Source organism: Mytilus trossulus, chromosome 4 (assembly GCF_036588685.1).
Source record: "Mytilus trossulus isolate FHL-02 chromosome 4, PNRI_Mtr1.1.1.hap1, whole genome shotgun sequence".
Lineage (NCBI taxonomy): Eukaryota > Metazoa > Mollusca > Bivalvia > Mytilida > Mytilidae > Mytilus > Mytilus trossulus.
This window is the reverse complement of record NC_086376.1, coordinates 5878682-5903333: the sequence shown is the minus strand read 5'-3', so window position 1 is coordinate 5903333 and position 24652 is coordinate 5878682. Positions and strand designations below refer to the sequence as shown.

General features: G+C 32.1%; 2 protein-coding genes across 2 annotated transcripts in view; both read right to left on the bottom strand.

Annotated features, from left to right (window-relative positions):
• The window catches only part of LOC134714410 (TP53-binding protein 1-like), a 46347-nt gene extending 34686 nt beyond the window's left edge, over nt 1-11661 (bottom strand). Inside the window, exons 1-13 of the mRNA XM_063575650.1 lie at nt 11603-11661; nt 9008-9169; nt 7357-7429; nt 6338-6419; nt 5746-5834; nt 5299-5350; nt 4768-4907; nt 4396-4480; nt 3940-4001; nt 3346-3419; nt 1847-1951; nt 1094-1172; nt 485-583 (exon numbers count right to left, since the gene is read on the bottom strand). Coding sequence (XP_063431720.1) covers nt 485-583; nt 1094-1172; nt 1847-1951; nt 3346-3419; nt 3940-4001; nt 4396-4480; nt 4768-4907; nt 5299-5350; nt 5746-5834; nt 6338-6419; nt 7357-7429; nt 9008-9139 — 1072 coding nt within the window. The 5' untranslated portion in view covers nt 9140-9169; nt 11603-11661. The remainder of the gene's footprint in view (nt 1-484; nt 584-1093; nt 1173-1846; nt 1952-3345; nt 3420-3939; nt 4002-4395; nt 4481-4767; nt 4908-5298; nt 5351-5745; nt 5835-6337; nt 6420-7356; nt 7430-9007; nt 9170-11602) is intronic.
• A 6168-nt stretch (nt 11662-17829) lies between these two features.
• On the bottom strand, nt 17830-23947 carry LOC134714409 (ankyrin-1-like). Its single transcript, XM_063575649.1, has 5 exons — nt 23753-23947; nt 23012-23372; nt 21812-22121; nt 18546-20239; nt 17830-17963 (listed from the first exon to the last, which is right to left on the bottom strand). Exons 1-5 carry the CDS (start codon nt 23945-23947, stop codon nt 17830-17832), a joined length of 2694 nt encoding a protein of 897 aa, XP_063431719.1.
• Between the last annotated feature and the right edge of the window lie 705 nt (nt 23948-24652).

Below are 24652 nucleotides of genomic sequence, written 5' to 3'. Positions count from 1 at the left end.
AGGCAGTTGAAGAGTAAATCTGCATTTGTGAATTTCGTCAAGTGGATAAAGAATGAAAGTGAATAACTATAAAATAGATCAGTGTTGAGTATTTTTTTTCAATATTGGGCTTTATCACGTTGTGATTGGTTTAACACTGTCACGTGATGACCTCCTATGAGACTGTAGGGGGTTAGTAAATTTCATAAGGGGTTCATGACGCGTTAATGGTGGCGTCATCTATTAGTGTTGCTGTGTTTCATTGTTTATTTTTCAACAAAACACAACAGAAAAAGTCCAGTTTGCAATAAATTCATTTTATGGTTATCTACTGACCCCTACAGACAATAGAGGGTGAACAAAATCCATAGGGGATTTCTCCTTCTGCCTCACCCCTATGGATTTTACTAACCCTCTATGGATCCATAAGGGGGTCAGTAGCAAACCATATAACTTATAAAAGTCAGCTGAATAACAGTAATTGTTCTTGTATAATAAATCTTACCTTCACTACTCTGTGATTTAGAATCTATAGATTTACTTCCCCTTTGAGTTGACTGGGACTGGGATAAATGCAACATAAATTCTTGTGATAATCCTTGGTCTGTTCCAAATACATAGATATTAAATATTTTACAATCAAAGCAAAAATAAACATATATAAATTATTTTAGTATATTAGAAAAATTACCAATATGATATTGTGATCTAAATGAATATTTGATGCTTTTGTAGTATTATGCTCATCAATATAATTTTCTACTGACAGTTTATGTCTATCTTCTTGATCCATTGTCAGAAGCCTTGCCACAATGGTCATAACCCCAGTGCAATAAAATGACTCACAGCCCAAATTTAAACTCTGTGTGCATGTTGTACTTCTTTGCAATGTGTATGAGTTCCATAAAGTTTGCATCTGGCAAACTTAATATAGAGTGTTGATCCTAAAATGAGAAGAACAGAAGGGTGGAACCACCACCAGAAAGACAGATGGAAGGACAGTCAAGGGTAACACTTAATGACCTCATTGCTTACATATGGTGCATAGTAAAACAGTTTGAAAACAATGCTTTAAGCTTTATAAATTATATTTAACAGAAAATGATAACTGTACCTTCTTGTTCTCCGTCTTGACTTATAACAATAACATCTTCAGATTTCTCTAACACTTGGACTGAAGCTTCTTCTTCCGTCTGAAAATAACAAGCATTACTATGAACCTATGTGGTGGAGGACCCAAGATAAGCTTTATTATGCAATCAATAATAACAAGAGAGATGCTTATATGAATCAGATTTAAACAACCCATCAGTTATTGAAAGTAAAAGGTTCATAACTTTATGAACAAGTTGAAATGAAATCATCATCCACCATCTTCTCGAACAAACCTAGCAATAGTTTGGAGGAACAAGAAATCATAATTAAACCCCATGCTGAAAATTATCCAACTTTAAAGTTCATAAAGGGTCTAATTTCTGTTTTTTATTGTATGAAAAGAGACATGCATAAACCTTCAAAGCAGAGTAGTTTTAATGCAGACATATAATAAAATTTAATGCAGTGTATTCCTATTACATATATCTTAGGATAAAGGGCAATGTTTGGTGGAAAAATGTTATAACAGAAAAGATCGATGCTATCCCACTGAGTATTTTGACTTTTATTTCTTTTGATCAAAAGATTCAAAACAGTTTGAACTTTAAGGGACTAAATAAAAACTCAAACAAATGTCTACTGACATAGTATATTCAATGTTTAAAAACAGTCAATTTATATTTTATGTTGGAGAAAAAAATAGCTACAAAACTCCATGTTACTGGCAACTTCAGGTATACAAATATGATGAAGTTTAAAGACAAACAAGTACCTGTTTTGGTGAATACTCAGTACAGCTGAAGTGAAGATGGAATGATTCCTGGGTTGCAGACCTACTTTTATTAGACTTCTGAGATATATTTCTGACAACTGTTCCCTGAAGTTAAATAAAAAGCAAAAAAAATCAATTAATTGCTGGCAGGACATTGATTTTCCCTTCATTTTCCCTTTAATTTATTAATGTGCAAGATTTGAATGGTTATTAGAAATTTCAATTTTCTCTCTCTCTAAGAAATACTTGTAAGATACAATTAAAGTCTACAAGCACTAATAAATAAAAGATGTGTATGTTTATATCTCTAAAATTGATATTAATGATATTATGGAAACCTATGTGACTTTAGAAAATTCCCTGATAAACTTCCTATATTACACAGACAAATAATGAGACACTATCTATTTATTGAAGACGTAATGTTGACCCCTTGATTTTTTTTAGTTTTTTGTCCTTGGTTTGCTGTCTCAATCATGTGTATCAAAACTCCTTTTGATTGCAGGTACATGTACATAATGTCATTTGTACAAGGATAGATAATATTTATAAAGGTTAATGTTAATAATTTATAGTGGGATTTTTTTTATCATTTGCTTTTCCCCTGACAAATGAGACTTTAAAAATTGGGGGCCCCTTAGTTTTTTTCTGGGCAACTGAGGGTTGATGTAACAGGTGATTGTTAATAGAATATGTTTAATATTAAAAAAAACCAAATAAACTCCTTTTCTTCATATTTACCCTTTTACCAATTGCTGCCCAGACAGAAGCTACTCGGAGACGATGGCTTCCCTGTCTACTATTACTCAAGTGGGAGATCTTCATAATAGATGTCTATAAAAACTTGTTTGTAGTTATTTGTGTCTTTATTTTATTCACTAACACCATGTTCACAGTTTTGTTCATGGTTTGATAATTTTTTCCTCATAAAATATTCAGATTTTTGGCATTATCTAGGTGAAATTTTGAAAATTCTGCTCTTTGACCCCAAATCGTAATTTTTTAACCCAAAACGGCAAAATTTTGAAAAATTTTATGAGGCTGTACAAATTCCTCACACTGAACAATGTCCATTTCAAGTGTGTTTTTTTTTTTTTTTACATAAAACGACATTTTACATAAAAAAGTATACTAGTTTGCCTTCAATTCTTCCATATTCTTTCCAAAAAAATGTTCCCTCATTTCAAACATTTGTCAAATTCTCGTAAATTCTGTATATTTCCTCTGATTTTGACACAGTTTTCAACAAATGGAAGCCTTTTATCCGGGTAGTCATCTAAGAAAGATAACTCATGTTTGCACTGTTTTGAGCGGGAAATATAAAAGAGGTATTTCGATCCCGGTAAAACGGAACTCATCGTCAGGTGTCTGAAGCGTGAATCCTGGTAAACCAGGAATCATCGGCGAAAGGGTTAACAATGAGTTTAAATGTATCAAATTTTTTTAACAAAATTTTCAATCACTTTACTAGAAAGATGAACATAATGCCATTGACTCACATTAAAATCCACATTTTGATCTGACAGTGTTTGCTCTGCTGTTGGGTCATATTCTTCTTCAGCTTCATTACAAACTAAAATATTTATTATTAAAAAATGGTTATATACAGTGTATTTTGAAGTCAATTGTTTTACTGTAAAAACTATAACAAAAACATACAATGAATTTATGAATATAAACTAGCAAAAACAAAAAGTAAATTCATAAATGATTTGTTGTGGGAAACCAAACAATCTGTTGCATAAAAAATAATGGAACATTTACACATAAACTATTTATGAATATTTTTAGGTATTGGTACATGTATTTTATCACTCACAGTTTTGTGTTTTTGTTAAACCAAATCAATCAATGAATAGTCCACTTTTCATGGAGAAATCTCAAGTTCCTATTAAATGAACTCTTCAGAGGACAAAAGATATTGGATTAAGCTATTGTATTAATTCATTGGAACAATTCATGTTGCAAAAAATAAAATACCCTTATGAACAGGTACAGATTCTTGAAGAAAGGTTTCATTTCTTTCAATAATACACTCTTTAACCTTCTAATTAAGGTGTACGGGATAAATAAAAATCAAATTGGATATATACCATTAGTTGGTGAGTCAGGTATAATATGAGGAAAATTGTCTTGTGATGGTGATACAGCAAACCTGAAAAACATAAATCAACATAAAAAGATGTGGTATGAGTGCCAATTAGACAATTCTCCATCTGAGTCACAATATGTAGATCAAAGTATGGTCTTCAACACAAAGCCTAGAAGAACGAGGTTTAAAACTATACATGCTAAATATTTATTTTTAAAGAAGCTATTACTTTTTACAATTTATAACAAGGGTCTACAGAGTCATATCTGTCAGTCTTGACTTATTCAAAATACAAATATCTAAAAAGATCATTTGAATTTGTTGAAATCTTCTTTTTAATTTTGGTATGATAAAATATTTTTTTGCAGATACCAAACAATAAATTGAGAAAACTGGTGTGGAATTTTTGACACTAAACATAAAATATCAGCATGCAAGTTTTTTGTTGAATACTTACATGTCATCGTCTACAGTTTCTGGGACTAACATAGGCTGTGACAAGTGTAGACTTCCAATATGTTCAGCAGGTGTGGCTGTTATAACTAAAACAGATTTTTTAGTAACTTACTAGTCTGGTATGAACCATTTGCATCATTTGAAACAAAATAAAATCACATTTAAAACAAATTCATTTAAAGTTTTTCCATTCAATTACGGGATTATCCATGTTAAAGACCAATTGTTGGCCTTTGGTTGTTTTTTTCTCTTTGACACATTCCCCATTTCAATTCATAATTTTATCTTTTCTTCAATAAATCACACAAGTAACAATATTCTTTAAAAGTCTGAACAAGCATACTCTCTTAAGCAAGGAAACCCTATGTAATACCTTCATCGTCAGGAAATAAATCCACCTCAGACGGATCAATACTTTTAGGAAACATGTGACCTCTAAGCTTTGCTCCTTGTGTGTGGGACATTTCAGCAGTTGCATATTTTCCCAAGTCTTGTTTGCTGCTTGATATAATGCTAAAAAGAATAAAATTCAAATGATCAAAAGTCAAATTAAATTATGCAAAATCAAGATATCAAGTAGTAAATTTGAAGCCATAGAAAATAGTACATGTACTTACATTTGCAATGATATCTGCACTTTTAACTATTAAGAATGGAATAAAAAGTAAATTAATATGTGCTTGTGCTATTTTCAATGAGAAAATTTACACTCACCTCACTCTATTAATTTTTAAAGATAATTTAACCTGGTTCCATAAATAAAACTAGTTACAAAAAATTTCTTCCAACATGCTTTTTTACATTATTGCAAACAGTCTTCTTTAATTTGGTACAGTTTAAGTTATGCCACTTAAGATGAGCATGACTCACAGTATATTTGTCTTATACTTTTAACTGATTTTACCTGGAACCGCTATCTGACTTTTCTTCTTTTTCAACTCCTTTACTAGATTCAGCTGAAAATTTATAGAAAAAGAAAATTGCAGACTAGAAATAACAAACTTCAGACACTTCATACAAAAAAACCAAAATAACTGAAACGTACTACTCAAAAACTATAACAATGTTTCACTGTTTCCATTTATTGAATCAGTTGTTCCCATTTCTCTTTTTTAATATACTAGTTTTTATAATCTACTAAGGGATGTTAAGGGATGTTCAATAAATCCTAAATGGGACTCAAGAGGACAGCAATGCAATATCTCAACTATGGTTGGTGGTCAAATACACACACGTTTTTGTACAGTGAATAAATGATAAAAATTTAAATTAAGTCATAAAGTGTAGTTAACCTGTTGTGTAATGTGAATGCAATAAAGCCCCTTCTTGAAGAATTTGGGTGTAATTATACCTTTTCTTTCTATCACTGTAACTTCCATTTGATCTTCTGATTCAGCCACACTTTGGTCTTCAGATTCAACAATCATTATAACAGAGTCACTAATAACAAGTAAAATGTATTAGTGTGGATTTATAATTGTTTGTGTGGTAAACATTCCATGGATTTCATAATGTAATGTGTAGAATATGTTTAACAACAGAGATCAAGTATCCACGATTTCCTTTTTTTTCTCTCTTGTCACAAAATTCGGTACCTGTGTAACTATTTCAAAGTGTTCTATGAGTATGGATATGAAACAAAAACAGTTCCTGTATAGCTACATTCAAACATGTAACTATACAGTTCAAAGGAACATTAATTGTTCAATATAATTGGACATAGTATACAGTTATCAAATATTATTAGCTGTTTTAAATTTCATACATTTAAAAATGTTTTCTAATCATATGTTTATAAATGAAAAATACATCATTCATGGGAACCACAAAAATTTGGAATACACTTAGTGTAAAATGATGCGAAAAGTTAAAGTTTACTTTTGAACTTACTGCCAACCTTACATCAACATTGAATAAGATGTAACACTGACTTAGATAATCACCTTGATGAGTTTGCTGATCTCCTTTTAGAAGATTTACCATGGCTGTCATACTCACTATCAGATACTAAAACATTGACACTTTCTGTAATATAAAGACAATAGTTTTACCAAAAGGAAATGCTGAAATCAATTCAATTAAGAAAAAGCATTATACTCTTAAATCCCAAAAGAATCTAAAGTTTTGATTTAACAGTTGGGTAATTATCTTTACAAATTATGGTTGATATACCTCAAGTGCACATCAAAACATGACTATAGTTATGGAAGACAAGCAAGTAATTTTTCTTAAAAGACTAACAATTATTATATTTGATATTAGCATTTATCATATGTTTAGTACAAAATACAGCAACTTTGTTTATCTAATAAAGGTTCTTTTTTTCAGTCTGTATCAACTACCCTGTATTGAATACCTCGTAGCACATGGCTAAACCTGTATCGCATAGCAAAACCCTTATCGCATACCTAACGATTGACCTATGACATTCAGTTGCTGTATTTCCTGGAAAAAATGAGTTCCCACTAAAAACAAATGTCCTATCATTTCAACTAAATTCAATATTTTTTTTTAAATCATTACCCATGGTCTTTACCATATATTGAGAATGTAATAAGATTATAGTGGGCATTAGGATGTGGAAATTAAGCAAATAAGGATGTCTATAAAAAAACACCTAGTCAGCTGGAAAAATATAGTAAAATCATGATGGTAATGGGGAATGTGTCAAAGAGGCAACAACCCGACCATAGAGCAGACAACCAATGGGTCTTTGCTAGCTGATAATTTCAGACTATTTAAAAAAACAAGGATATCCCATAAATCTGATTCTATCAAAATATATGATAAACAGAATAATACATGGCAAAATCCGTATTGCATGCTGTATCACCACTCGACCTATATCAGCCCTCGAGACCTTCGGCCATAGGAACTGATATTGATTTCATGTGGTGATACAGCATGCGATACGGATTTTGCCATGTATTATTCTATATATAATCCTTGATGTAAATCTTACTCTGTTCTATAGTTGTTCTTGTTAGGTTCTCTAATATCTTTGACTGACTGTCTTTCCCTCTTTGTGACTGTACCTATAACAGTAAATTTTCAAATATATCATAACAGTGTTACAACACTGCACAACAAAGAAAACAGTCTTTTCCATAGTCTTAAGACCATATTTTTAACTGTTACATTCATGTAATAATGATAAAACACAAGTTGTGCATATAAATTACCACTGTACTATATAACTGAATAAGGCACTATCTTATTAGTTTAACTCAGCTACATGTTGTATGAGCCTGTCCCAATTCAGGAGTGTGCAATTATTCAGTGGGTTTTGTTTTTTGCTGTGTTATATTCATTGTTGAAGGCTGTATGATGGCCTATACATTTGTAGTTGTCAATTTTGTGTCATTTGGTCAATTGTGGATTGTCTCATTGGCAATCATACCACAATTTTTTTTATATGCATACATTTTGTACATGTACAAGCTTCATAAATATTTGATATAATCTAACAAATTATGACTTGACCATGTCTATCAATACATTTTTGGCATCTGATACTATCAAGTTCAAAACTCCTGTTATTGATTTTTCCTATTGAATAAGTATAGACTATTACATGGCATTTTTCATATCAAACCCTTTATCGGCCCAAGGTTGTGATATAAGCCCAAGAGACGCAGGCTTGAGGGCTGATATCATGAACGAGGGCCGATAAAGGGTCTAATATGAAAAATGACATGTAATTATCTTGTTATCATATACATGTACTTCAGCAGAAGATATATAGACAAGAACTATTAAAATCTAAATTTGTTTGTCTTTGCACTTTCAGAAAATATTTACAGAAAACCAAAACAAATTCTTTACTTTAATTGTTTTATTGATAGAACAAGCATTTATTTGTTTTGTCATGTTCTTTAATAATATTAACACCTCATCTTTCCAAATAAGTTTAACTTAATTCATTTCTGCTTCTCAACTATTTTAGGAAAAGTCTTATCACTTGCCGTTACCCGCGTTCTGTTGTCGTTTCAATCAAATTACCGGAAATGCACGAAGTTGCATGTGATAAACGTCACGGAAATTAACGGAAAGGCATGTGATTACATTCCGGAAGCAGTACCTTTATCAGCCCGCTATGGAAATTCTTAAGAATCTGGTCAATTAACCTAGTAATCCTTTCATAGCCTTTTGATATTTTTAAATGTTATTGAACTGTAATATTTTAGTAATATTTTATACAAGTATATGATAAACCCTTATGTCAATTTCTTTGTTTTCATATTCTATGTACATATACTATGACTTATTTTCATATTCATTATATCAATAACAGTGTACATGTATAAGTCAATGTGCAATCAAATTTACCTGTGTTTACTTCAGTCTGCATTAAAACTTTAGTTTTTGTCATGAAATGAATACCTTCAGACTGACTATTCACTGCAGAGTTCTTGATAAGTGGTGGTAGAAGAGTTTGACCACCAAAATTTGCAAAGGACTGACATAATTTTGTTATTTTGTTATAGAAGTACATGTAGTAACAAGGACAAGCAGTTTTTCTTCAAGGACCTCCAAGGGGAAAAAGATTTTGTGAACTCTGTAATACTATTGTGAACTCTGTATTATTTCTTTTACATATAGACAAAACTTACTTTTGATTGTTGTAGAGCTGGTAGATGCATTATATCTGGATCTTCTGACTCATACTGAGAATCCATTATAATAAATTTAACAGGATCTGAAGGTGATCCTTTACCATTAGAATCTGAATCTTCCTTGTCCATTACAATTTAACTCTTATATGTCTGGCATATCTGAAAAAAATAAACAGAGTGATTTAACTTACTACTTCTCCTTCTTTCACCTACTACTTTAAAAATTTCTCAATATCTCACTATATGTGGCCATATCTGGAGGCAGTTACATATTACATAATCCATACATGTATACAATGTACATGATATGCAGAGAGTTCTTACTTTTTAAAAGTACTATGCAAATGCATTCATGCTTTCACATGTTCTGTTACAGCAGTTTTCTTCCCAGTTGATATAAATGGCAAAATAGTAATATTGCAGTCAACATTGTATAGTACATACATTTATCACATGTTTAGTAGTACATGTACAGTAGTTTTGAATATTTGACAAGTAGCCTACTGTTTAATCCATATTGAGAAACTTTGATGCACACCTTTATCACACCCCTCCTCTTTTTTTATTTTACATAAAGTCAGTTTTTTTAAATATATGTAAGATTAAGAAATATTTTCCCTCAAAATAGGTCTAATAGAACAGTCATTTGGGCGTGACGCAATGTATTGCATTACGTCATTGTTTCGTATGTGACGTCAAGTTTTCAAATTTTTTAGAACACTAAATGCATCTATAACCATGATAACAAATACACAAACAAAAAACAAAATAATATTTTTAAAACAATAGCACACAAATCAGTCAGAGATATAACTCTATAGGGTTATTACAGAAAATAACTTGCGGGTGTTATTACGGATACTTTTCCTTAAATTTTTTCAATCTGTAATAACATATGTTTGTTATTTGTACAATTATTTAATCTATAGTGGACTCTAGGGAACTCTTGAGACTTTGCACAGAAACTAAATGCATAGCCTTGCTAATTAATTTTTAAATGGAATTAAGACATTTTTGATTAACCATGGTTAATCAATGAGACAAGGCTATTTAGGAATTAACGTAGCTGTGATAACAAGGCTTAGTTATTATAGGAATGTAACTTATTATATAAGACACTTGGGAATTACTGAGAAACTTGTGCAGAACCTCATTACATGCTCTGGTCATTATTTTTTACAATAAATTAAAATACATTTTAATTAAGCATGATGTATGTCTGAGCAAATGCTTTGAAGTGAGATAGAGAAGCTGTGATAACACCCTTTAGTTATTACAGTTACCAGATACATTGTCTAGTCGAGGTGCAGGCACTTTACCTGACCACTAATTATAATATATAAGAAAGCAATGTGTTTGAAGGTTAACAGATCATAAATAATCTTGACAAAAAAAATAAGTGTGCAATACAAATAATGTTGAAAACACTAATACAGTTAACTCTCGTTGTCTCAAAATTTTGGAGGAGTCAAGTTTTCGCATGGTCCCATATAAATGTATGTAATTCGACTCCTAATGAAATTTCGGTTAAGATGAACTAAATTTACCGGGGGTGGTATTTACCGCCCAACCTTGATCTGGTTTATTTTCAACACTAATACAGTTAACTCTCGTTGTCTCAAAATTTTGGAGGAGTCAAGTTTTCACATGGTCCCGAACTCTGCTCCATATAAATGTATGTAATTCGACTCCTAATGAAATTTCGGTTAAGTCGAACTAAATTTACGATCCCAAGGTTAACAAAAGCATTAAAAATTCATTATTTATCGCGAACTAATACACATATATATGTCAAAACATGACCTCTGGCATTTAAATAGATTATCGATCCCCTTCCCATATTGACCTGGATTTATTTTAGCGTAACCAAGCTAAGCAAGAGTTTTTTCTCTTCTTCTGTCAAACTTCTGGTTTTTGTTTGAGTCGAACTATGTGTATCTCAAAATATTTCTCTGGTCTGGCTGACTTCAAGATAACGAGAGTTGACTGTATATAGATTACTTATTATCAAACTTTTTGAAAAATCACTTATTTCAGTAAGTCCCCTGACTGTTTACGAGATTATCAGACAATTTCAAAAAGCATTATTGATAATTGTCAATAGAAAGCAAATCAACTCTTTATTTTGATCTGCCAAAGAAAAAAAGAGAAAAAAGAATTGACCCTCAGTGTCAAAAAAGATCCGTAGGGTTGGGGAAACCAACTATCATTTTTAAACGGCCTGAGGCTGAGTCATGTGAGTAGGTTGACCAGTTGAAGATACCAATTCTATCTAAAACAAATTATCAAGATTAGGAAGAAATAATTCGATGAGTTCATCTCAAATATCACACCAAATATAACAGAAAACTTAAAGGTTAACTTATTATTATTAATTTCGACTTTTTGTCGTTCTGATTTATATGTTTACTTTCTGTCTGTGGCCTATTTCTTGTCCGTTTGTCGTTTAGAAAAGGGTTCCTTACAAAATATTGTGAAATGAAGGTGTAATAAATCAAAAGAAAAAGTTCTCCTTTCTCTTTCTCTATGTTTGGACAGTTCATAGTTTTTTCTATAAGTTAGAAGTAAACTACGAAATATTATTTTGCTTACTTGTGCTTCTTTTCAGAAAATCCCGCGAGATAGTACAAGTTCTCTCCCCTTTTACAAATTTATAATTGCTCGGTCGGCATAGGAAACAGCAAAGAATATCCGGTCTTCTTTTCTCACTAGAACCGCCAGCTAGATACCCTTTTCACTGACCTCTCGCAGCGTTTTCTGCATTTATTATATACACATTTTTCATTTCTAAAATTCATTCGATTTGACCGCGTTTGGAAAAATAAAGGAACTATGTTAAAAGGAAAACTCATATCTACAGTGAAAAAGATATTACAAGAAAGATATGGAAATTATTTTTTCTCATGTTTGTCAGGTTAAAAGCAAAACATACTTCGCACATATTACAAGTTAAAAGAGGAATATAAACCTGAGACTTATACAAAGTTAAATATCTCAAAACAATATATTAGACAATTATGTAAATTTAGAATTTCTAACCACAATTTACACATTGAAAAGGGCAGATATAATGATGATAATACGCCTTTAAATTGGATCAAAGAATATGTAAACATTGTATTGATAACAAAATTGATAATGAGTTTCATTTTATATGTGAATGCAACCTCTATCAAGATGAGAGGGAAAAGTTTTATAATGACATTGTCTTTTGGTCTCAAAAAAGATGTTTGGTAATTGCTCAGTACATTGGTAATCATATCATATCTTCTTATTTATATATATTTGATGATAATTTCAAGAAGACATATTAGGTTGACCGAAGACAGATTGGCCATTTTTTTTATCATTTGGTCCATAAGAATTTGTAAATTGTGATCTTTAACTTTACATATCATATGGAACTAAATTTTTTTCTTCAAAAGAACAACATGTTTTGGGGTAAATGTAGTTGAATAATAAGCAATTTGGTGCCAAATTTTCACAGGTTTATTTTTCAAATGGTTATATTTTAGTTGTGGAGCTTTTTTATTTCTGTTTATTGTACAAAAACAAAATTTGGAGAAAAAGTTTTCATATGAAACAAACATGTTTATGGAGAAAACAAATAGAGGTTACCAATACTTTCGATCATGTGCTGTCTTCACATGTTTCGCTTCTTAAACATTGTTAAACATTCTTTGCTTTATAATATCTAATTTTGAACATTTCTGCATAATAAAAGCAAATCCAGAAAAAAGCTACGGAAGCATGAAATGAATCAAGTGTTAATTAAAACAGTCATATTTATGATTAATGATATAAAGGACCCATATTTCTTATGATTTTTTTTTTTAGATTTTAACATATATTCTGGAAGTATTTCTTTGTCTTCTTTTGTAAACTTATGCAACAATAAGGTGCAGCCATAGCCATTGCGAAGTCATGGATACCGGGATGGGACATGGGATGACCATTTAAAATTCTGAGGATGGGAGATTGGGGTAGTCGGATTGAGAAAATGATAATTTTGTCCAACAAAATGCCCGATAATAAAGGGAACAAGAATGCATGAAAACGATTTGTACTAGCAAAAAATAAAAAAGAATATCAATCCGGAAAACTGTCTCCCCTCCTCCTCATAAGATCAAAATTTTATACTCATACATATTTAACAAAATGCGTTTGGTAAGGCGCTTACTCGTGACCAATAAGAATGAGCACCAATTCTTGATAAAAGGGTCATGTCCTGAAGTTTTGATTTGTTTATGGTTTTGGCTATTCAAGAAACGTCCCGATACAGGAACGGACATTATGTAAACTATACGTAAACGAAATAACAGAACAATCTTGTGATGCATTGATAAGAAAGTTTTTGCTAATCTGTTTACTGTTTATAAAGATGTCAACAAGTACATGTAGCTCGTGTAAGAATACATGTGTGGTAATAGCATGCCGATAAGACAACTGTATATACAATTATTTGATGCCTACCGGTATTTCAATCCGTTCGGAGTACGTTCATTGGACTAAGAGGCACACGAAATTACCGGACTTGAACTATATATACTAGCCAAAATTTTGTCAAATTCGAGACCAGCCACTCAAATATATTATTTTATCATTTTACAAGTAACTTTGCTTACAAAGTTCTATACATGATTAGATCAAAGTATTTTCCTTCAAATGGCAGACAGACCGGCGGCAAAAAAGAAATATCTGACTATCCAAGTAAATTCAGTTCATATTCGAAATCACCTTCAAGCAAGATATTTTAGATTTAGTTGAAAAGTAGTACGCATTTATAATTCGTTGGAATCATAAGAAAATTTAAATAAGAATATTTATACTTCCAAGTTGATGTCGACTACGAGCAAAGGATTACTGAAATAAAACGCGTCAGAGAATATTATGCTTTTCCCACTTTAAATTGATTTTTTTTCGAAAATCCGTTCACATAGTTCTATTAAAAAATAATGGTATGTTGCTGTAAACATTTCCATTTTAACGATAGGACAGGGGGATTCAGATTTGCTGTCTTCATCTTATATGTATGAGTGATAGAATTTTATGACGTTAACATTATTTTACCCTTTACACGCTACAGAAATTATACTGATTATTTTCAACTGAAAAAAGGGAATCCGGCGACCCCCTTATATTTTCAACTCATAAGTCGTTCCTAGTTCAGTATTTACTGGGATTTACAGCGGATTCCATTAAGTGTGTAGCGAAAGGTAATATAGCTTGCTTGTTAGCTGAACCGTGAAGTTGTTATAGGTTAAGTATACCACCCTCCTTTCGATGTAGCTTAGTCCACCAGACAGATTGATTTGTTTTCTGTCGGACTAGTCTTTTCTTAAAGTAGGGTAGTTTATCGAACTTAACAATGACTTCACGGTTCAGCTAACAAGCAAGCTAACCAAAAAAATTACCTTTGGCGACACACTCATGATGGAATCCGCTGTAAAATCATTTAAATTTTATGAATAAGAGCACCGTTTTGGTAAGAAACACACAATAGGAAACTTGCAGGCAAGATGGGAGCGTAGAACTTTCAACCACTGACAATACTTCTGGCAAAAATAATCATTGATGAAAGATTGAAACAAAAAATAACAGGCACTTAAACCACTGGGTCTCGGTTAGTAGATTAAAAACAGGAGGTTTTTGTTAGTGTTTCCTGTCTATTTGTATTATTTTCTTAAAGTATTTGACGATTGCATCAACATCTCATTGTTTTCTAAAAATGTGCAGCTATTTAACTACCCATATCCATATTACACGGAAAATTAACATTTTCAGGATAGGTTTAAAACAGCCAAAACTGTATCTTTTACGTGCCGTTGCATGTTCGGCTTATGTACATTTAAAAAGATTTTAATTTTTAAGATTTTTTTTTATCATATGTTAAATGCAGTATATAATAATCAAATAAATCTAACAATAAGTTAAATTCATGAATTCGAATATTTTCGTCTAATCATCGACAGGGAATTTGAATAATATTGATTAGTAAAGCCTTCCAATTGATATTTTATAGTGTGTCTTCCTATGTTGTGATGATATACTAATGTTTCAAAAAGGGAGAAGGTTTGGTGCCATCACAACAGTCAATTTTGTCTCACAAAAGTCAATTTTCCTTACAAAAGTCAATTTTGTCTCACAAAAGTAAATTTTGTCTCACAAAAGTCAAATGTCGTCCAATTTTCAAATTAGGTAACAAAAATGAATTTTGTCATTACAAAAGTGACTTTTGTCCACTGAAAGATAATTTTGTATGACAAAATTTTAAATTTGTAGTATGCTACAAATTTTGTTACACTGAACTCATTTTTGTTACAAAATTCACTTTTGTCCGTACAAAATTGAATTTCGAGTACAAAACCACAAGAGTCCCATTCGGCGCCCCGTAGTTCATTCCTGTTTCTCGTTCCTCTTTGTTATATAGATTAGACCGTTGGTTTTCCCGTTTGAATGGTTTTACACTAGTAATTTTTGGGGCCCTTTATAGCTTGTTGTTCGGTGTGAGCCAAGGCCCCGTGATGAAGGCCGTACCTTGGCCTGGTTTACTTTTATAAAGTGTTACTTGGATAGAGAGTTGTCTTATTGGCACTCATACCACAGCTTCATATATATATGTACCGTCCAGTAAAAAAACTTTTATTCCTGTTGGTGAAGTCAAATTGAATGCCAATATGTGTTCGATATAATGCAATAGTTACAGCCCTACGAGTCGGGAAATACATAAATTGGCAACCGCACTAAGGTTCACCCTTCCTCGGGGAAATAACTGTTAACAGGTCAATTTTTTTCTAATTGTTCTCCATCTAGTATCAATGTATGTGAACGTTTATGCAAAACGTCTCCAATCAATAACAATGTTTCATTGTTAATGCCGTAGTATTGTTTACGTTATATATACAGTATCTTGTGTGCGGGACTTTGTCAGTATCTTCAGTTAAGTCCATCACAATGACATCAGTTTGTCTCTCGCATAAGCGTTTATTACACGTCATATTATTGATCATATGAAATATTGTTTTTTCAAGGTTTTCTTATATTTGGCTAGTTATGATGAGATCAGTTATTTTAAGACATTTTAGTGAAAAGAGCTGGTAATTTTTTCCACTGTGATTGTCTGTGAAAATGCCTGTATCATGTCAGGAATATGACAGTTTTTTGTTATGATTCGTTTGATGTGTTTTATCATTTGATTTTGCCATTTGATTAGGTTGAATTTTCCTCGGAGTTGAGTATTTTTGTGATTTTACTTTATATCTAATGCAGCACAGGTTTTGCCTGTTCCCAGTCTGTAGGTATTTTGTGTATTTGGTTGCTTTTTGAAAGAGAAGTATGATGAAAGGACTAAGATGATCTTTCATTTCCTTTGATACAATGACAGATAGTTCACCTGGGCCTGTGACCTTATTTTCATAGATGTTATGCAGTAATTCGTTGACGCTCTTTGCTGTCATTGGGTTTGCAGATGCTTATAAATCCGTTCAAATTGGTTCTTAATGCACCTGAACTATTTCATAACACACCATTGATATGCATATTGCAAAGAAACGGATAAGACAATTGACATGCTAATTGAAATGGTAAAAATTTTCCAATTATTATTGTCTTAGAAAACTACACTAAACCTTAAAACGAACATTTTTTTTTAAAATAAACTTCTATATACCAACCACAGAGCTTCTGATGAGTTGAGCCCTTTTGTAACTAACTTTTATAGTTCATACTAATGTTGTGCTGTTACACCTCTGTCTCATGTTTAAAAAGGGGTCCCGCTTACATGTTTAATCCCGCCACATTCTGTATCTGTGTGCCTGTCCTAAGTCACGAGGATGTAATTCAGTGGTTGTCGTTTGTTGATGTGTTACATATTTTGTTTTTCGTTCATTTTTTGTACACAAATTATGCCGTTTCTTTTCTCGTTTGAATTGTTTTACATTTGTCATTACGATACTTTATATAGGTGACTACCGGATATGAGCTTTGCTCAGAGTTGAAAGCCGTGCGATGACATTTAGTTGTTAATTTCTGTGTCATTTGGACAAGAATTAAATTCTTCTATTCATATATTCATTGGGGAGTAAAAGTGTTGTTGACCGAATTATATTTTGTATGAACCGCAAAAACAAATGTACGCACGATCAACACTTTTACAACTATGCAATTACAAAAAGAAGCATTCAATTAAGAATTGAATGCTTCTTTTTGTAAATTTATTGGGTGGTAAAAGCGTTGACCGAAGTACATTTTGTATGAAGCGCGGAAGCGCTTCATTCTAAAAATGTACGCACGGTCAACGCTTTTACAACCCTATAAAGTTTCAAAAAGAAGTATTCAATACATATAATTACATTTTTTTAGCTAAAATCATTAAAACACGATTTTTATCCAGTTTTATTTAATTCACCTGTGCACTTTTTTGTGGGACCTCGTGTCATCATGCATGATAAATGTTATTGTCTGATGCAATTGTTTACGGAATAACATGTTAGCCAATCAGAATAACGTATTATAATGAAACTTACATCTAATGTAATTATTACTTATAAAATACATTTGTTACCTAGGATTTCTATCAAATTTTTCTTTAATTTACCTATGTACTTTATTGAGGGATCTCGTGTCATCCTTAATGTTACATTTCATTGTGTAATGAATGTTAATTTCAGAAAGACGCGAGGTTGATTAACCAATCAAAATAACGTATCATAATGAAACAAACGTGCAATGTTATTATTATCTTCTGAAGAGTTGTCTCATTGGCAATCATACCCCATATTTATTTTTATGTTGCATGTTTAATAATATGTAGGACATATTTATAATTTCTGCAGTTGTAACTTAATTGCACAGTACAACAAACCACATAAACGACTAACATCAGAATTATTCACAAAAAATGATAAATCAGTTTTATCTAATTTATTATAATTCTGCATATCAGTTTTTAAATCTACATAATAATTCATAAACACTGACGTAAAATTGAAATACATATCACGAAATCATCGTATATACACCCGGAAAAAAGTATTTCAACACTTCCGTTGAAAACATTGTAAATTGACAAGATTTTAGAATGTGTATAAAAAAATGTGTTTTATCACATACTTTAAATCTGTTGATGGTTTGATCTTACACTTGTGTTATTTTAAAACATACATTTCAGGCAAAAAAATAAGACTTTTGAGACGCATCATTAAACAATCGATTCTTACTGTGATTTTAAAACAAAATCACTGTGACAAAAGATGTATAACATTGAGAAAGTACACAAAGAAGTCTATACAAACTTTTAAATCGCTTAACAAATAAATTCATAGTTTAAATTAACAACAAAATCCCCTTAAATTGGTATTCATTGAATACTCACGAATCCACAATATACATCTTTTTTGCGTTTTCTAGCAAAACACTATCAGCTTCGACAGTACAAATATGAAAGCAAATCTTAATAAAAACGCTATTCGGTTTAGTATTTTTGGTAAATATTCGGAACGCAAAGTACGGAGTTCATTTGGTTCTGGAAATGTACCATGTCTTCGAGAACTCCGGGTAGCTCCATTTTGTATTAAACGTCGTACTATATTTGTGCTTTCCATTTTGCTCATAAATGCAATATCAAGAGCAGTTGCTCCTAGTTTCGATCGTATGTTCAACTCTGGGTGGTACCGCAGTAGTAATTCGACGACATCCTCCCTGCCTGACCCACACGCAATCATTAAAGCAGTTCTTCCCATGTATGTCTGCGAGTTTATATTGATGTTTTTGTCCTGTAATAAGGAGTTTATCAATTCCAAAGAACCATTAAGCGATGCATAGATCAAGGCAGTACCGCCATTGTCGGTCTCTATATTATTTAAATCTGATTTGTTCCGTTTCTGTTGTAACCAAATGTTCTCTTGAGAAGTTAAAGGGATTGTTAGACGATCTGCTTTAGAGTTTATATTTGCATTGTTTTTCAACAAAACGGTTACAATGTCTGTGTGTCCTCTATTTGAAGCAAGCGTTAGAGATGGAATACCAAAGTTCGCTCTTTTTTGTACCTGTGCTCCATTTTTCAGAAGCAAGTCTACGATTTCATATTCACCCTTAGATACCGCCGCATTTAACAAAGATAGAGAGGTACAACGTTCTATTTGTACATTTGCGCCATTGTCAAGTAAGAATTTCATTATAGCAATACGTTTGTTTTCATAAGCAACCAACAAGGCTTGATTCATTTCCTCGCTTTCTTCAGCAATTGATGGGGAGAAAAATCCATAGGGTAATTGTGAAAAAGCAATACGGGTTTCAATTTCAAGTGTGGAACAATCCTTTTCCATGATGATATACCGATTATTTAAACATTCATGCATATGTTTTATTAAAATTGAAACCACCATTGAATGTCCCTTTCTACAGGCAATCATCAGCGCTGTTTCACTTTTATGTGTTGGAATATTTACAGCAGCTTGGTTTTCAATAAGTCTTTCTACAATTATGTAATGACCATTTTTGGCGGCTTTTGTTAAAGCGTTCATGTTTTTATTATCACAAGCATTTACAGATGAGAAACATGACAATAATTTCTCAACAATTTCTAGATGCCCCCCACTGGCAGCTTCTATCAATGGCGTTGATGATTTGTTGCATACAGTATTTGTTAACGCACCATTTTCGAGAAGAAGATTAACAATATTAGTATGTCCCTTTTTAGATCCATACAATAAAGCAGTGTTTTGAAACATGTTTGTAGCATTTATATCAACATGTTTATCCAGTAAGAATTTGGCTAAGTCATAATGACCATAACTAGACGCAAATATCAATAACGTGCACCCCATTGGGCCAGTGGATTCAATATGGGCACCATTCTGGAGCAGATTTCGTACAATAGATAATCTCCCATACATAGCTGCGTAAACTACTGGTAAAGCAGTACGTAATTTGGCAACATTATTCGATGGGATATTGATTTTATTTGGATTAGAACCGTTTAGTAATAACAGATTAACAACGGATTCATGGCCAAGTTTTGCTGCTAATGCAATACATGTTGGCTGTACTTTCATGCGACCTTGAATCTCATCACCAATAGTTTGTTGTAGTGGAAACAGAGGACACTGAAACTCTACTCTATTCTGAAATAATTTGGTAACTATCGGTTGAACATCAGAATTAAATTTTTTATATATCAACTTATTGAAATTGTCATCTTTGGTGAAGAATAACATGTATCCTTCTTTCCTATAATACATTATAAAGTTATCAAGATTGAATTCAGACCAATCAAACCCACAATTTAGATTTAATATATGTTTTTGTATAAACTTTGTCAAGAACAATTTTACTCTTTCTTTATAAACTGAAAATCCGAGAAGTTTTCCAATTATGGGAAGCAGGTCGTCTGGAGTTATCGATTCATTCAAACAGGTTTTGCAAATATCGTAATGCAGGAGACATTCTACAATATTTGTTCGACCTGTTACTACCGCCAATCGGAAATCTTGAATTAAAAATGTATTTTGAAGTAATTTATAACGTAAATTTCGCCATAATGTTCTTTTCTTTTGAACGTTCAATATCCAAGAATATATTTTTATATTTCCTCCTAAAATTGCAATAAATGTGCACGCACTATCAGCTTTAAACAATTCATTGTACACATCGCTACATACTCTTCTCTCTAATAACTCTATCATTTCGAAAAGACCCTTTCCTAGGAGACAGTAGAAGGCTTTATTTACAATAAAGTCAAGATATGACTGAAATTCTAAATTTACAGGGTTGATATCAAGAGTTTGAGCCCAGATGTCCATAAGTTTCAAAAGGAGTTTCTGATGACGATCTCCTTTTTTGTCTTCAACTAGAAAAAAGATTGAACGTAATTCATCGTTACTCTTTTTTTCTAAATAATTGGAAAATGCTTTTTGAACCCATTGAATTTCTAACTGGCAGTGATTGAAAATCCGCCATACATTTCCAATTTTAATTTCCGTGTAAAGTCTATGAAAAAAATCGAAATGATGATCTTTTGGGATAAAAATTTTGTACCCGATTGTTTCAGTATTCTTTTGTAATTGAACTCTTTCAAGTATTATCTCTATATTGGCATGTTTGAGAATAATATCTGGGGAGTGTTCCCCAAAGCAAACTGAAACAATATCCATTATTATGTCATGAATGAACATAAATGTACCATCAACTTCTTTTAGATAAACATCTATCAGACTTTGACATATGTCATAGACGGTCTTGATTGAAGTACCTCTATTCAAACCACACACACTTAAACAATCTTTCAAAAGCTTTTTATGTCTATTTGAGTAGAATAGATCATGCTTTGGTAGTCTACCGTTAAATAGTAAGCACAGTACTAGAACACAATAGCTAACTGGCGAGTCGATTCTCAAGGATTTTATATCGCACTCAATTACTGGAATAGGAGTTTGAAAGAATGTATCCAAATCATTGATAATGTTCTCTGATTTCGAATCTAAATTTTCTTTATCATCATCTTCGACTATGTATAATGATCTAGAAGAAATTCGACATAATAAAGGAAATGCATCGTGCGCGTTTAAAGATTTGTCAGTTATCCCTAGTTCCTCATAACCCTTTTTGAAATACGATCGAAATATGTCTTGTCTGGTTTTTAATGACAATGCGTACTTTTTGTCTTTTAGATTGATAACATTTTGCGATAAAACTTTTAAATCGTGAAACGACTCGCTATTGAATATAGAAAGCCTAACTGACACTAGCAGTAAAGAACCAGATTGCAACACACAATCCTGGATTACATGACCATAGACTAACCAAGCCCCGCGTTTCTGTTGATCTACTGTATGAACCCCACAGACATCATCCAAAACAAACACTTGTTTTCGAGTTTCATCATGGTATTCTACAATAGATTTTGGCTCTATAACTGGAACTACTTCATAACCTTGTGCCATAAAATGTAGTGCTAAATGTCTTATAAAAGCGGTTTTCCCACAACCTGCATTTCCAGCAACTGTCAAAAAAGAATGCTTCTTTAGGAGATCTACCGCATCCATTTCAGCATCGATAATAACATACTTCTTCTCGTCATCAATCCATGTTTTTATCTGACGCACTATTTTTGCTGAAATAATGAGAATTATAAATATTCAAAACAAAAAGAATAATACGAAATATACACTATCCTGGACATCTTATAAACACTAAATCTTGAGTGTACATTCCACTTTTGGAACTTAAATTCTTATGATGTAGTATACTATCATAATAACAACATTTGGCTGTAAGAAATTGAATAAAGCTTGTTTTTTAAATGATTTTATACAGTCACGTATTTTATTGATTGCATTCTATAGATTGATTTTGATTTTTTGTGTTTTAACGCACTTTAAAGCACCCTTTTTGGCTATTTCGTCGTGGGTAGTTTTAATTGGTGGAGGAAGCCCCGGAGTGCCAGGAAAAAATCACCGACCTTCGATAGGAAAACAGACAATCCTTATAAAGTAAGCTTGGAGTCGAGTGCAACCGCACGAGCGGGTTTCGAACTGACAACATCAGTGATTGGCTATTGATTGCAGTAGTCTATTATCCCTGCTAATAAGTTAACTGTAGCCTGCAAAGTCAATTGTAGAAAACAGTTCATATAAATTAAATTCATTACTGTAAAACCTACGTTGTACATTTACTTATCTTAAACAACAGTTTTTTGCCAAATAGCTTGCGAGTCAGATAATATTTACCTATTAGTATATTTAATCAATTTCTCTGTTCAAAAAGCGCAATTACTAGAATAAGATTTTAGACGAAACTAATCAAAACGATTCTCGATCAATCTATACTAATTGATACGGGGATGCTACAAACATCTGTGTACATAAATCCCTGTTTGACCTGTATTTGGGTTACGCGGTACATTTTGTAAATGCCATTTGACGATGGATTGTAAGTACAAATTTGATACACTAAGCTTGTTGTATAGTCAAGTAAGATGAACTATAAAAGAACACAATCTACCTTTCATATAACATGGAATAGCACTTTGCTGGGTATTGAGATGGTCTAACATGCCATCTAGTTGTATTTTGAGATTGTTCATACGTGTTTCCAAAATGCATACCGCTTCCTTATTTTTACTTTGGATATCTTCTATTAACTGTTTAATTATATTCTCATTTATTCTTGAAATCTTTTCCTGTTTTATCAAATCACTGGTCAGCTGGTCTTGACTAGATTCTAGTGCAGATGCATGTTCTCTCAGTGTTTCTATATTTCTTGAAAGTTCTTCGCACAGGGACTTGTATGCCATATTCAAATCTACTCGTCCTAATAGGTCACAATCTTGTTTTAAATGAGCGTCGCCTAATCTGTCTACTACCTGTCAATTGAAAAAAGGCACAATTTACCTACTCAAAACAATAGGCTTTGAAAATAAAGGGGACATCAAAATCTCATAAGTCACAGAGAAACTGGCAAAATAATGACAAAACAAGAAAGTTGACGAAAAGACATAGTAGCCTACGTAACAATAAGGAGAAAGCTTAAACTCCACAATAACTTTGAGGTAATGTTAAACCATGTTAAATTTCTAATCGTTGAATGATACGATATCAATCTTTTGACTAGAAAGAATCTTTATATATAGGTTTTATAATTCTTAATCATTGATCATTTGACATATTTGCATGTAGTTAGAACATTTTATTTGGTAAATAATAACGCCGTATACTACAATAATAAAAAAAAAACCTCACTCACACTGTATAAATGTCTCCACGCCTCCTCATAACATTCTTCATCAATTGTTCCGTCTTTTGAGTGAGCTATTAAGTTTCTATAGAACTTAATTCTCGCCAAATCGGCAGCCGGTGTTTGATCATGATCAGGTGGAAGCACATCGTATCCGCCGCTTGGTTCAGTTTTAATATGAAAATGTCGCAGTAAGAGTGTCATTATCGCAACATCAAACATGCACGAAGATACGCTACCTGTAAAATGAAGAGACGACTAATCATTTGAAGGAAATCTTATTATTCTCCACTTAGTGATCCTATCAATATATCCAATAGTTACAGTTTAGCTCTGATGGAGTTATTCATCAAACGTGAAAGGTTTTAATTTGGCAAGATAATATTTTGTTAGGTGCATGTCTTAATTGACACTATTCAAACACATGATACGTCAGATGCACCTTTCGTCTATATAAGACAGATTTAAATAAAAAAAAAATTAAAGCCAAATCAAATACGATGTTTGCAAGCCTTAAAACCCCAAAATTCATCTTTTGAAATAAATAAAAAAGACCCCAAACATACCGTTTGCAGGAAATAAGGTATCCCATTGAGCGTTAGTCATCACTTTTTTCTGTTTCAGCACCTCAAGTCTTTTTCTTAGCACGCCTGAAAGTTGGATGTTTAGCAAATTTGGTGGAAAGCACCGATCAAAGTAACTCCGAACTGCATTTAGTCCTGGCCCGTAAACAACTGCCACTATCCGTAAATAATTCTGTTGAGATTTATCCATTCTCCTACCTAACAATGTACAAATGTGTATAAGTATATGTTGTTTCCATATCAAATACCATGGATATTGTAAGTAAACTTATAGTATTTCGCTCAGCGTTAACATTAACATCGTTAAGTGGGCCATGGAATTAAA

Coding starts and splice junctions, on each gene's coding strand:
- LOC134714409 (XM_063575649.1), bottom strand. CDS start 23,947: ATGACACTCTTACTGCGACATTTTCATATTAAAACTGAACCAAGCGGC. Junction 23,373..23,752: donor CGTGGAGACATTTATACAGT/GTGAGTGAGGTT, acceptor TTCAATTGACAG/GTAGTAGACAGATTAGGCGA. Junction 20,240..21,811: donor CAACAGAAACGCGGGGCTTG/GTTAGTCTATGG, acceptor AATGTATTATAG/GAAAGAAGGATACATGTTAT.